Here is a 14,033-nt window from a genome sequence, read left to right on the forward strand (position 1 = left end):
TCTGAGTGCCCCTGCCTTGCTAGTTCCCAGTAGTCACCAGCCTTCTCTCCCAGTGACTCACTCCCAGCCAGCTTCCCTGGGCTCCAGCCGGGGTGGGGGGGGGGGGGGGAAGCTGCTCACGAGCCTGTCCCATGCCCCGAAGGGGGAAGTGCTGGCGACTCAGCCTCCTGCGGCTCTGACGAATTGCCCCTGGCCTGCAGGGCGAGTCGCTGGGGGGGGGTTGCGAGGGCTGTGCACGGTGCTCCCTGGCCCAGGCAAACAGGCCAGGGAGGGGGGGGCTGGGCTGGTGAATCTGTTGCTCCCAGCGTGGGGAGGGGGAAGGCCAGCTGGCTCCTCTCCCTGCCTTAGCTGCATCCTGCCTTCCAGGTTCAGTTTTGCTCTGTCCCGGCTGGCGGCGGAGCCCGGAGCTGCCCCAAGCCAGGTTCCTTCCTGACCTGGGACAGCTCCCGCCAGCCAGGGCCGGTCCCAGCCTGGCTCTGCAGCCCTCGCCCTGCCGGCAGCTCTGTCCTGTCCCTGCCTGAGCCTGGCCCCGCCCAGAGCGTGACAGGCCTGGGGGGAGCCTGCTGCTGCCGGCAGGCCCAGGGCTGAGCCGAGGGGGCTGCCTGCTGGTTCTGAGCGGAGAGGGAGGGGCTGATGAGCCAGGAGGGCGCTGTGTGGGGCTGGGCGCCTCGCCGCTGGCACAGCTCAGTCGTGAGGGGTTCGTGCAGCAAGTGGGCTGCCCTAGAGTGAGTGTGGGGCCTGGCTCTGGGAGCTGGGCATGGGAGGCAGGGTCTGCTGTTAGGGGGACACTGCTAGGGACGCCCGGCAGCCCTCCTCTCTGGGCCTAGAACTGGCTGGGGGGTGCAGTGACACACACAGCCTGGGATGAGCCCCTGCTCCTGCACAGGGTGGCCCTGGTGCCGGCGAGACAGGGCCTTTCCCCTGCCCCGCAGGTGCCAGCCTGCAGCCTGCCCTCCACCTGGGACTTGAGCCAAGGGCCAGGAACGCTCCCCTCAGGGGCTGGGGCAGCCTGTGCTCCGGCCCCAACCCTGCCCAGGCTGTGAGCTCAGCCGCTCCCTCTGGGGGGCTGTCGCAAGCCCTCCCCAGCCACCTGTCACCCCGGTTCTGAGCTGTGCCCCCCCCTTCAGGGCAGCTCCCTGCCTGAGTGCTGGCCTCAGCCCCCACCTGGCTGCACCACCGACCCCAGCCCCCTGCCCAGCTCCCTTCCTGCCCCACAGGATGCCTGCAGCAGAGCCTTGCACCCTGGCTGTAAAGACCTCTGTCCCCTCAGCCAGGCACTGACACCTCCCCCCTCCCAGCCAGGGTCTGACCCCCCCCCCCCCCCGCATCCGTCAGGCTGTCGGCAGACGCGCTGTGGGACACACCCAGAGTATCTGAGGTGCTGCTCAGAGACCGGCTCTCCCAGCCCCACAGCGCCCCCGGCTCCCAGGCTGGCTAAGGGCCCAGACAAACAATCCCCATGGGCACCATGTTGCCACCAGCACCGCTCCAGGGAGGCCCCAGGCCTGGCCCTGCTGCAGCCAGCAAGGAGAACAGGGTCATGAGGCGACAGGGACGCTGGTCGGGAACCGGGAGCAGCCAGCCCCGTTCTTGGGCAGAGGGGGAGCCAGGGCCCTGCCCCCATCTCTGCCCCCGAGCCAGCGAGACTCCCTCACACCCCAGGCCACCAGCCCTGCCTTTGTGTAGCGTCCCAGGCAAAATGTCTCACCTGGGCATACCCCCTCCTGATCTCATTGGCCATTGTGTGTGTGTGGGGGGGGGGATGCCTGTCACTCCCAAATTCCTGCCCCTGCATCGCTTATGGGGCAATGCCCAGGGAAACTGAGGCACGCACCGAGGGTTGTTACAGGACAGCAGAAATCCCAGGCAGCATGGCAAAGGGCGAAGACCGTCCCCACGTCGCCAGAGGGGTGGAAACGGGTCTCGGGCCATAAAACGGTCTTCCTGGGCACCCACCCAGCTCAGGGTGCACCTCAGCTCTCATCCCTGCACCTCGGTGCTAAGCCCGGGTCTCAGGTCGCTTACCAGGCCCTTGGGTGCTGGGGCAGAGGGTCCCCACCGGAGGAGGGTTCCCGGGGCCTTTTCTGCCTTCCCCGTGTGGCAGGAATCCCATTGACCTTGCTGGGACGAGAGGGTGGCCGGTCACGAGCCGTCCCCATGGCAGGTCCCTGTCCATGCCCGGCTCTGGTTTGCTCCGAGTCGTGGCTTGGCACCTCCGAGCCAGGCACGTCTCAAGGGGCCGCGGAGCTCTCCCGACGCCAACGGTGGCCAGCCAGGCCCGGCGCCGGGTACGACGACGCAGGCGCACGAGCAGCGTGGGCAGAACCCGCGGCGCCACTTTCCGGAGCCAGCGGGCCTGCCCGCTCTGCAGGGGGCACGGGGTCTGTGTGCATACGGCCAGCAAAGCCCATCGCCCCGGCCCCGGCCAGACAGGCACCTGCTCGCGGTGTCGCCGGCACGGCGGGAATGCCAGTGCTCTCCCTTGGCACAGCACCTTCCCCCGGGGCTCGCACCCGAGTGGTTCCTCTTGCAAGCCGGCTGGGGGATTCCCAGAGCACCCGCCTTTCCCACCTAGGCCAATACAGTCAGGCCCCCGTCCGATCCAGGGGGCAACTGCCCCCCCCCCACCCGGGGTCCAATACACACAACAGCCTGTGAGCAGTGATGCCCAGTGCTGGTATCTGCCATCCCTCAGGGGCTGCTGATGGGGGGCGCCATGATCCCAGGGGGGCCTCCGGTGGGGTGACCACCAGAGCACGGCGCTGCGTGGAGACACCCCTGCCCGGCCTCGGGGCAGCCCCTTGCCCCCAGCCTCTGTGAGCCGGGTGTGATGCAGCTGCCACGGCGACAGCTGACAATGGGCGGGGGCAGCAGGGATGGGCCCGGAGCCCCAGGCTTGTGCCCGGAGGCTGCTGGGAGCAGGGGGTTGATTGGCGGGGGTGTGGGGGCGCCCCGCAGACCCCGGCATGGCGCGCCAGCTGAGCATGGACACGCAGCAGCAGGACTTCTGGAAGGAGGTGTACCTCAAGGAGCTGCTGGTCCGCTTCAACTGGCACCAGCGCTACGGGGCGCCCGTCCGGGCCCGGCAGGAGCAGCTGCGCCAGGGGCGGCAGACGGCCCAGCCGCCGCTCAAGCTGCCCGCCATCCCGGCGCCGGCGCCCGAGGCCCAGAAGCCGCCGGAGGAGGAGCCGGCCGAGGCCGCCGGGAGCGTCCAGGAGGGGGAGATGAAGCCGGTGGCCCCGGAGGTGCGGCAGCTGCTGTACCAGGGCATCTCCCACGACGGCGAGGGCCGGCGGCGCTACCTGCACCGCCGCACGGCCAGCCCGCCCGAGGACAAGTACCACAGCCCCGTCACCACCAACTTCGTCTACGGCTGGCAGATGGGTGAGCCGGGCGCGGGGGCAGAGAGCCCGGCCCACGGCTCGCTCCCAGCTGGCTCCTTAGCCAGGGCTGGGCACATGGGGCCGCTGCAGGGCGCGGGGGAGGCTTCCACCAGGTGGCGCTCTATCGGGGCTGTACCTCATGCCTCCAGAATGGCTCCGTGCCATTGGCTGCGACCGCACGGTGGACTGGGCTCATTTGCATATGCAAATCTTTTGTGGCAGCAGCTGGCTCCGTTGGCTGGGGGTTCCCCGCCTGGCTGGCCCAGGGCGGTGCAAAGCGCCAGGGGGAGCAGCGCTGCCTCCTGGGTGGGATGAGCCCTATTCTGGTGTGTGTCATAGTCCCTATATATGCTGGGTGTGATCGAGATTCGCCAGTGTTTCCACAAGCGGGGCCAGGGGAGAATGCAAGGAGTTGACTCCCCAGTAAGCTTAAGTCTATCGGGTATCGACTACTCGACCACTCTCCTCCCTCGCGGAGAGGGGCAGATCAGGGTGAATTGCTTAGACACGGGGCTACTTCCAGCCCCAGCGTGGGGGGCCGTCGCTAGCAGGCCCCCAGCCAGTCACACCGAGCACGGCTGTTGCCACACTGGCCAGCCAGGAGTCCCCCAAGCAACCCCCTAGGACACCCAGCGCTCCCTGCCCCCCACCCAACCCAGGTGAGGGTATCAACCCACCTCCCCACAGGTTCTCCCACACCCAAAGGAGCAGTCACCGTCCCAGGGCAATTTACACCCCAGATCTCACCCCACAGAGCGCGTGGGGCCGGCCCGTGAGCCTCTCCAATCCAAAGGTTTATTAAGAAAGAAAAGGTTGAGAGGAAAAGGAATCACAAACCCCCATGCAAAGTCCCTGGGGCAGGCGGTGGAATCCACGGCTGTCGTTAAACGTTCTGGAATCCCGTCTCTGCGGCGGGAGCATCCGTCCTCCCGGGCCCCGTCCGCTGCCCAGCCGCTCCAGGGGTGACACGCTGGCCTGAGGACAAAGCTGAGGACCCCCAGGGCCCTGTGGCCCCCTTGCCCACGTGGCGGATACCCCGTTGCTCTCCTGGGGCGAAGCACAGCCCCAGGTGGAGTGTGTCCCACCGGCACGGCCCCTGCCCAGGCCTTCGCCGCCAGGCCTCCCCGCGGGGTGAGCGGTCCCCTCCGCCGCAGCTCGGCCCCACTTCAGGTGCATTGTCAGTCAAGTGCAGCCAGTCCCTGGACGCGTGGCCCTTCCGCAAGAGGTGGGCGGCGCCCGCGGGGGCTCCCCGAAGCCGGGACTGGGAACCCCAGCCCAGAGACGTCCCCCCGACGAACCCCACAGGCCGGCGAGCCGCGGAAACAGCCGCAGCAAAGCCCCAGTCTCGGTGGGCCCCTCCCTTGGTCACGCTGTGCAGTATCCGGCGCAAACACCCCCCCCAGTTTGGACGGCCCCTGGAGACGTCGATAACGTCCCACTAGCCCTGCCCCCCCCGGCCACATGCCACAGTCCTCCCCCGCCCTGACATGGTCGTGGGGCATGTGGGGGGGAAGCAGAGCCCTTGTCCCTGGGCAGGGCCGTGCCCCCACTCTGGGATTGCCCTGTATACCGGGGACCCCCACCCTGGAGGGAGAGATTGGGTGCCCAGCAGTGCGGGGGTGGGCGGGCAATGAGTCAGCTGGGGGGGCTGGGGATCCCCCAGGTTCTGGGGTGTCCCCCGGCTCACTGCCCCCTCCCCTTGTGTCTCTGCCCAGGGAAAGTCACCAACGTCTACGTGTCCCCGACGCCCAAGTGCCGCATCGAGAGCTTCTTCCGCAAGAACGGGGCCTTCTCGCTGCTGGACCCGCGGGATGTGGCCCTGTGAGAGCCCCCCCAGGCCCCTCTGCCATGGGGCTCTGGGCTTGGGGCCAGGCCGGCTGCTGGGGGCACGGGGCTCTCCTAACACGACCGCCTGGTGCTGCCGCCGGCCGGCTCCGCGCATCCTTCACCCTCCCCCCGGGCCCTAACCCCACGTATGGCCCGTGGGCCTCCCCTTCAGCCACCTCGACATGAGCCACGGGGCCGCCCGAGCAGGATCGGGGCTCCAGGAGTGGGTGGCCGGGGCCCCAGGCCGAGCCGAGGGTGGCTCTTGGGACCCCCAGAGAGCAAACATGGGGGGCAACGGGTAAGGGGGCTCGGGCCCCACAGCGCCTCTGAGCCTCTCTCCAGCCCCTGGGGATGGCCCCTGCACTGAAGCTCCTGTTCCCACATCCCTGTCCCAGCCCCACAGCACCTCCCATGCCCCAGCCCCATAATGCCCCCATACCCCTGCCCCATGGCACCTCCTACGCTCCAGCTGCCCCAGCCCCACAGCCTCTAGCCAGCCCTACCTCAGCAATGCCCAGAGCGGCTGGGGGGCAGCAGCAGCCATGGGGCTGGCCTATGGGGCAGGGTGTGCCTGGCTCAGGTGCACCAGGCCTGCGGGGGAACTAAACCCGTTCCGGGATCCAGCCTCCCACAGCTGCTCCCCGCCCCATAGCGCTGCAGGTGGGGCTGGCTCCCTGGACGCCCCAGAGGCTCCGTGCTCTGCTCCCTGCTCAGTGGGGGTCAGCCAGGGCCTCCGGCAGTGTGACCCCTTCAGATGCCCCCCCCCGGCTCCAGCCCCCCGCCCCCGTCATGCCCTTCTGCCCCTTCCTTGTCCTTCTGGCCAAGCTGGTCGCCAGGCAACGGTCTGGGCCCAGGCAGCCGGAGCCCCTCGCCCGTGAGTCCCACCCTGAGCGCCACACCGGGGAAACTGAGGCACGCACGCTAGTCCGACAACACGTGACACAACGTCCCGACTTCATCGCAGGCTGCGTCCGGGCGGGCCCTGGTGGCAGGGCCATGCCCACGCGGGAGGCAGGGGAGGGGGCGCTCAGGCCTGCCCCTCCTGGCTCACGTCGCTGCCCTCCTGCCCTCCTGCCAGCGGCTCCAAGAGCTCCTGGAAACTCAGCGTGTTCCTGGGGAGAGAGCGGTGTGGGTCAGCCCGGGCCGGGGAGCCGGGCCCCTCTGGGCTAGCGGGGGGCAGCGAACCCCAGCCTTGTGGGGAGCAGCTGCAGCAAGAACACAGGGCAGCCCCTGCAGCCAACTTTCTGGCCCCACTGCCCCTTGGCGCCACGGCTCCCTGGCCCCACTGCTCCCCAGCCCCACAGTCCCCCGGTCTCTCACTGCTTCCTGGGCCCCCAACCCCACTGCCCCACGGCTCCCTGGCCCCACTGCTCCCCAGCCCCACAGCTCCTTAGCCCCACTGCTCCCCGACCCCATGGTCTCACTGCTCCCCGGCCCCACTGCTCCTTGGCCCCACTGCTCCTTGGCGCCACAGCTCCCCAGCCCCACAGCTCCTTAGCCCCACTGCTCCCCGACCCCATGGTCTCACTGCTCCCCGGCCCCACTGCTCCCCAGCCCCACAGTCCCCCGGTCTCTCACTGCTTCCTGGGCCCCCAGCCCCACTGCCTCACGGCTCCCCGGCCCCACTGCTCCCTGGCCCCATAGCTCCCCGGTCTCTCACTGCTTCCTGGGCCCCCAGCCCCACAGCTCCTTAGCCCCACTGCTCCCCGGCCCTACTGTTCCCAGCTCCACGGTCCCCCAGTCTCACTGCTCCCTGGGCCCCCAGCCCCACAGCTCCCCGGCCCCATGGCTCCCCGGCCCCCCAGCTGTGTCGCTCCCCTGGACACCTGCCTGTGGCGCCGGGCCTCCATGCCATGCGTCCGCTCCCGCTTCACCTGCTCCAGGTGCTGCTTGAGCGCCGCCCTCTGCTGGGCCTGCGGCTGCGGCTCCGCGGGGGGCTGGGGTCCCCCCGGGAGATCCTCGGCCGACCTGTGCCTGGCGATGGAGAGTCGCTCCTGGAACTGGGGCGGGAGAACCCGAGGCTGAGAGGGGCCGGGCGGGGCAGAGGACCGGGGCCAGCGCCTCGCCGTGGGGTGGGGCCCCGCCGTGCCCACTCGGGGCCGGCTGGAGGCTGCCAGGGCGCCCCGGGATTCGAACTCCCCACGGAGCCCGAAGGGCGCCACCCCCGGGGGCACCCAGGGCAGGACCCCCCGGGCTCAGCCCAGCCTCACCCGCAGCAGCTGCCGCTCCCTGTCCCACCGGTGCCTGCGCCCGCCTTCCCGCTGCAGCTCCGCCAGCCTGCGCACGGCCGCCCGCTGCTCCCGCCCGGCGGGCCGGATGAACGCCTGCTCCCGGCGCAGGGGCCAGGGGCGCGGGACAGGCTGCGGTGGCACCCGCGGCGTCAGCGAGGCCGGAGCAAGGGGCCCGATGGCGCCAGTTCCTCACCCCGGCCGGGACCCTCCGTCGGGGAGCCAGGCCGGGCCCCCGGCCGCTGCACCTCCCACCCACAGCGCCCCACGTGGGCAGGCCGGACCCCGCGCCCCTCCCCTAAGCACCCCACAGCGCTAACCCCTCGGGACCGCCCTCGGGAGACGGGCACCCCCCAACCCACCGGCCCCGCCCCAGGGGAGACAGGCACCCCCCAACCCGCCAGCCCCGCCCCAGGGGGGACGGGCGAACCCGCAACCCGCCGGCCCCGCCCCAGGGGAGACGGACGAACCCCCAAACCGCCGGGCCCGCCCCAGGGGAGACGGGCAACCCCCAAACCGCCGGGCCCGCCCCAGGGGAGACGGGCAACCCCCAAACCGCCGGCCCTGCCCCAGGGGAGACGGACGAACCCCCAAACTGCCGGGCCCGCCCCAGGGGGGACAGGTGCCCCCAAACCGCCGGGCCCACCCCAGGGGAGACGGGCAACCCCCAAACCGCCGGGCCCGCCCCAGGGGAGACGGGCAACCCCCAAACCGCCGGCCCTGCCCCAGGGGAGACGGACGAACCCCCAAACTGCCGGGCCCGCCCCAGGGGAGACGGGCACCCCCCAACCCGCGGGGCTCGCCCCAGGGGAGACGGGCACCCCCCAACCCATGGGGCCCGCCCCAGGGGAGATGAGCACCCCCCAACCTGTGGGGCCCGCCCCAGGGGAGATAAGCACCCCTCAACCCGCCAGCCCCGCCCCAGGGGAGATGGGCACCCCCCAACCCGCCAGCCCTGCCCCAGGGGAGACGGGCGAACCCCCAAACTGCTGGCCCCACCCCAGGGGAGACGGGCAGCCCCCAAATCGCCGGGCCCGCCCCAGGGGAGACGGGCACCCCCCAACCCGCCAGGCCTGCTTGGCTAAGGAGCCCCTCAGCTCATGGTACAGGCCCTCCCCCCCCATGGGCCCTGCCTCCATCCCCTACCCCAGCGCTGCTCCCCGACGCCCCTTCTTACCAGGCGCGGCTCCGTGGCTTCCCCTCCTCGCTTGCCGTGCTGGGCCCCCCAGCCGGGGCTCACATGGCCGAGGGTTGCCTGCTCCAGCAGCGGGGTGCCCATGGGGCTCTGGCCAGGACGCCCGGGGCCGGGTGAGGAGGGGCCAGCAGCTTGCAGTGGCTCCAGGAGCTGACGGTCCCATGACCCGCTCTGGGCAGCGCCCCGGGCCGGCAGCGCCTCCCCGCCCTGGGGCAGAAGCGCCCCCCATTGCTGGGCTTCCTGGGCCTGCGGCTCCAGTGTCCCCTGGCTCCACCAAGGCTCCAGCGCCGACGGGGCAGGGCCCTGGGCCTTGAGCGCCTCCAGCAGCGACTCCTGGGGCTCAGCCGCCTCCGGCTCCGTTTCCACCGACTCGGCGGCTCCCGGCTCCCTCGGGAGCACCCCACGGGGCAGCGAGGCTGCTGGAGCCCTCTGGGGGGTGTCCCGGAGCTGGAGGGCCTCTGGCTCTGCCACCCCCGGGGCTGCCGGCTCCCTTCGTGCCAGATCCCGCTGCAGGGACTCCCGCGGCGCCTCACCCACCAGCTCCCTCGTCTGCCTGGTCTCCGGCTCCCGGCGCTGGGGGGGCTCCACCTCGTGCGGCAGAGCCCCCCAGGGCTGGGCCGTCTCTGGTCCTCTCTGGGCCTGGGCCAGACCCCTAAGTTCCTGGGGCTCTAGCGCCTCCCTCAGCCGCTCTGCTTTGGGCTGCTGGGCCCCTGGCCCCCGTCCCTGGAGCAGAGGGACCTGGGGAGCCCCAGGAGTGGAGGGCTCTGGAGTTTCCTGGGACTGGAGCTGCGGGACCCATGGCCGGCCCTGTTCCTGGGGCTGGATTACTCCGGAGTCCCTCCGCAGGCTCCCCTGGGCCTGGGGCAGCCCCAGCTCCATCGGGGTGCCTGGCGAGCCCTGGGCCTCCACCGGCATCTCCTCCCCCAGCGCGGTCCCCTGCGCCTCGCCCCTCCCCGGCCCCAGCGGTGGGGCTGGTCTCAGCTCCCTTGGTCTGTGGGTTTGAACCCCGGGGGGGGCCCCCAACACAGCTCCCGAGGGCTCCGTCAGCCGGGACCCCCAGGACTCTAGCGCGCTCTGCGGCGTGGCCCCGGGCAGAAGGGGCTGTACCCCCCTGGGGGCTGCTGGCTCCCTCCCTTCCTGGGGCTCCCTCAGCGGCGGCTCCGAGGGCCCAAGCGGCTCCAGCTCCCTCCCTGGAGATCCCTGAGGGAGTTCGTGGGGCTCCGGGGCCCGGGGCTCCCTATGTCGTGGCCCCTGGGAGCCAGCAGGCTCCCGCTGGAGCTGGCCGGCCTGCCCCGCCCTCCAGCCCCGCGGCTCCAGGCCCTGTGGAGCGCTATGTTCTTGGGGCGCCAGGGCCTCCGGAGCCCCCTGGAGCTGAGGGGCCTGACACAGCCTCTGCGCTTGGGGCTCCCTCAGCAGAACCTCCGGGGGCTCAGCGGCCCCTGGCGCCCTTTGCAGCCTCCCTGGGGCCTCATGGGTCTCCGTCTGCCTCCGGTGCGGCCCCCTCGGGCCCTGGGCAGCACTACAGGCCCGGGGCTGGCCGGCCTCTGGCTCCGCGGGCTGAAGGGACACCGGGTCCCTTTCCTGCTCCCTCTGTGGGGATCCCTGGTGCTCCAGGGCCTCCGACGGCCTCAGCGGAGCCTCCGGGTCCCTTTGCTGCGGCTCCTGGGCCCGAAGGGGCCCCAGCTCCCTCGGAGGGGGCTCTTGTCCCGCCCGTCCCCTCGGCGGAGATCCCTGCGGCTGACGGGCCGCCGGCTCCCTCAGGGCTGGGCCCTGTAGCACGGAGGCCTGAGCGTCCCTCTGCTCTGGGGGCTCTAGCTCCACCCCCTGCAGTGGACCCCCGGCTGGAGGGGTCTCCGGCTCCCTCTGAGGAGGCTCGAGGGGGTCCAGCCCCATGGGCTGCTGGGGCTGCAGGACCAGAGGCTCCCTCCTTTCAGGGGTCACTGGGTCTCCTTCTGGGGGGCCCTGGGCCTCAAGGGGCTTCTCGTGTGGGCCTCCCGGGGCCCTGGGCTCCCCCTGCTCCTGGGGTGGGGCCTGTGGCACTTGGGGCTCGAGAGCCACCAGCTCTGTTGGTGGATCCTCCTGGAGCCGATAGGCCCCTGGCGCCCTTTGTCCTTGGTGCTTGAGGGCCTCTAGCGCTCTTCCTCCTTGGCGCCCAAGAACCTCTGGCTCCCTCCCTTCTCCCTTCTCAAAGGCCTCCAGCGCCCTCCCTTCTTGGAGCTCAAGGGCCTCCGGCATCCTTCCTTCTTGGGGCTCGAGGGCCTCCGGCGCCCTTCCTCTTTGGGGCTCAAAGGCCTCTGGCGCCCTTCCTTCTTGGGGCTCGAGGGCCTCCGGCGCCCTTCCTTCTTGGGGCTCGAGGGCCTCCGGCGCCCTTCCTTCTTGGAGCTCAAGGGCCTCCGGCATCCTTCCTCTTTGGGGCTCAAAGGCCTCCGGCGCCCTTCCTTCTTGGGGCTCGAGGGCCTCCGGCGCCCTTCCTTCTTGGTGCTCGAGGGCCTCCGGCGCCCTTCCTTCTTGGGGCTCGAAGGCCTCCGGTGCCCTTCCTCCTTGGGGCTCGAGGGCCTCCAGCGCCCTCCCTTCTTGGAGCTCAAGGGCCTCTGGCATCCTTCCTCTTTGGGGCTCAAAGGCCTCCGGCGCCCTCCCTTCTTGGGGCTTGAGGGCCTCCAGCGCCCTCCCTTCTTGGAGCTCAAGGGCCTCCGGCATCCTTCCTCTTTGGGGCTCAAAGGCCTCCGGCGCCCTCCCTTCTTGGGGCTTGAGGGCCTCCAGCGCCCTCCCTTCTTGGAGCTTGAGGGCCTCCAGCGCCCTCCTTTCTTGGAGCTCAAGGGCCTCCGGCATCCTTCCTCTTTGGGGCTCAAAGGCCTCTGGCGCCCTTCCTTCTTGGAGCTCGAGGGCCTCCGGCGCCCTACCTTCTTGGGGCTCGAGGGCCTCCGGCGCCCTTCCTTCTTGGGGCTCGAGGGCCTCCGGTGCCCTTCCTTCTTGGGGCTCGAGGGCCTCCGGCGCCCTCCCTTCTTGGCTCTTGACAGCCTCCAGCTCCCTCTGTAGCCCCTGCTGGGCCGTCAGCAGAGACTCCAGAGGCTGCCGAGTTTCCAGCTCCCGCCGTCCCTGGGTTGTCCCCTCCGGCTGAAGCGGGTGCAGCTTGTTCTGGTCTGGGAGGACCCACTGTTCCCTCTGGGGTGGTCCCGGGGCCCTGGGGTCTTGCAGACACCTGCACTCATGGGGCGGCAGGGCTCCCGCTTCCCTCTGTGGTGCCCCACACGCCCGCGTCTCCGGCAGCTCCCCTGGCTCGCTCCACGGCGTCTCCTGGGGCTTCGCCAAGACAGAGCCGGACGCTCGAGAGCCTCTATCGCCCCCGAGCCCAAGGAGACCCCCAAAGCCCAGCGTAGCCCAGAGATAAACCCACTGCCCTGCCTGGGGCCACTGGGCCCCCCCATCCCTGCTCCGCCGGAGCCGTGGGGAGCCCTGCCCCTGGGGAGTAGCAGGGGGCAGTCCATGAGCCACGGGTTATAGCAGGAGTGCCCAGAGAGCCGGGCAGGTGCTGCCCCATGGTGGGGCAGTTGGCTGGGGCTGGCAGGACCCTCCCCGGCTGGCATGTCACCCGTGCAGCCCCCCCCGTCCCGGTCACAGCAGCACAATCCGGCCCCACCCGCCTGGAACCCGTTGGGTGACCCTCAGCGGCCCAGGTGGGGACGTGGCTGCTTCAGGTGACCCCTCCCCGCCCCGCGGCTCCCTGGGAGGGAGGCTGAACCATTCACCTGCCAAGAGCCGGCTCCAGCGCCGTCTGGGGCCTCCGCCCCCTCATCCCCCGAGCGCCGGCGGGGCCCCTCGTCGGAGGTCGGACGCGCCGCGGCTGGTTCCGGGCCCCTGCGGGTGGAGGCTCCTGCCTGTGAGGAGATGGAGGGGGGTGGGGGTGGGGACAGTCACGGGGCCGTATCGCTCCTGTAAGGCCTGGCGGGAGGGGTAAGGAGCCTCCTCGATCCCCCCAGGGCTTGTTCGATGGGGGGGCCAGACTCCAGCCAGGCCTGAGGGAACCGGCTGCTCGGAGCCGCTGGGGCGGGAGTGTCTAGGCCTTTGTGGGGAGCAACCCCCCGAGAAACACACGTCCAGGCGGAGCGCCCCAGGGTTATGGACGCTGGCTACCGACGCGATGCTTCACGCCCCCAAAGGACTGTTCTTATTTCCGGGTTCAGCTTCAGCTCGGAGACGAACCCTTTCCCCCGCGTCTCCGGCCCCTCGAAGGGCTTGGGGTCGTCTTAGGGCGAGCCAGGCCACGGCCAAGGCCAGCAGGAGCCAACGGGCTCCTTACTCGGCCTTTCCCCGGGGCCGGGAACCCTTGGGTTTACACCCCCCTTCCATGGAAAAATACCAGGTTCAACATGGAGTCCAGCACCAGGGGGTGTGGCCACGGGCTTTCCCACGCCCCGCCCCCTGCTGGGCTCACACGACCAAGTAGTTGATGGGGTTGCCAGGTGTCCGGTATTGGCTCCGACAGGCCGGGATTTGCAGTTTCTAGCCGGAAAAAAACTCAGAAAATACCTGCGATAAAATGGCCGCTATTGTCTGTTTTTCTCGGACAGAAGGCGGCTTGGGACACTCTTCGCCTGCCATGTCAGGGGGGTGGGGAGGGAGCACGAGGATTTAAAGGGGCCGTGACTTTTTTTGCACAGTGGTCGGTTTTTTTTCCTGCCATGGTCGGTATTTTTTGAGAAACTATCTGGCAACCCAGACGGTTGAGCGGCTCCCCTCCCGGGCCGCCATCACGGCTCTCGTTCGCCCGCGCCCCTCGATAGCCGCGGGCGTGTCGTAGGGCTCGTCCCCCCGCGCAAGAGCGAGCCGGGGCCGACGGCGGCCACACGGCGCCGGCAGCGCGTAACGTGAACGCTGAGGAGGACAGGAGGGGGTTGCCTAGAGCATCACTGGGTTATGCAGATTTCTCTTCGTTAGCCAGTTTCCATAACGCAAGGGGGGGGGCGTCTTACCGCTTAGGGGGCTGGGGAGGTGGAGGGCTGGGCCCCTCCTGCCCAACTCCCTCCACACCTAGGCTCCCTCGGCAGCACGGCCATTGGCCCCCCCTTGGCCCTGGGGTGAGCACCCCTTGGCTGTGGGGGGCTGGGTCCTGGCCAGGGCTGTAAGTGCCTCAGTGCCCAGCTGGCCTGGGGAGCCGGGCCGAGCTCAGGAAGGAGCAAGGACCAGGAGGGGTGGGTGCAGCCCGGGTCACAGGCCTGGCACCATGCCGCCCTGGCCACGCCTGGCCACCGTGCCCTCCAGCCCCTCCCCCGGCCGTGCCCCCCAACGCCACGCCTGGCCACCGTGCCCTCCAGCCCCTCCCCCGGCCGTGCCCCCCAACGCCACGCCTGGCCACCGTGCCCTCCAGCCCCTCCCCCGGCCGTGCCCCCCAACGCCACGCCT

General features: G+C 70.6%; 1 protein-coding gene across 1 annotated transcript; it reads left to right on the top strand.

The window, feature by feature from the left end:
- Positions 1 to 2,864: 2,864 nt before the first annotated feature.
- SPMIP1 (sperm microtubule inner protein 1) lies at positions 2,865 to 5,309 on the top strand. Its single transcript, XM_075924922.1, has 2 exons — positions 2,865 to 3,384; positions 5,099 to 5,309. Exons 1-2 carry the CDS (start codon positions 2,967 to 2,969, stop codon positions 5,206 to 5,208), a joined length of 528 nt encoding a protein of 175 aa, XP_075781037.1. The 5' UTR covers positions 2,865 to 2,966; the 3' UTR covers positions 5,209 to 5,309.
- The last annotated feature ends 8,724 nt before the right edge of the window (positions 5,310 to 14,033 follow it).

This window comes from Pelodiscus sinensis, chromosome 1 (assembly GCF_049634645.1).
Source record: "Pelodiscus sinensis isolate JC-2024 chromosome 1, ASM4963464v1, whole genome shotgun sequence".
In the NCBI taxonomy this organism is placed as follows: Eukaryota; Metazoa; Chordata; order Testudines; family Trionychidae; genus Pelodiscus; species Pelodiscus sinensis.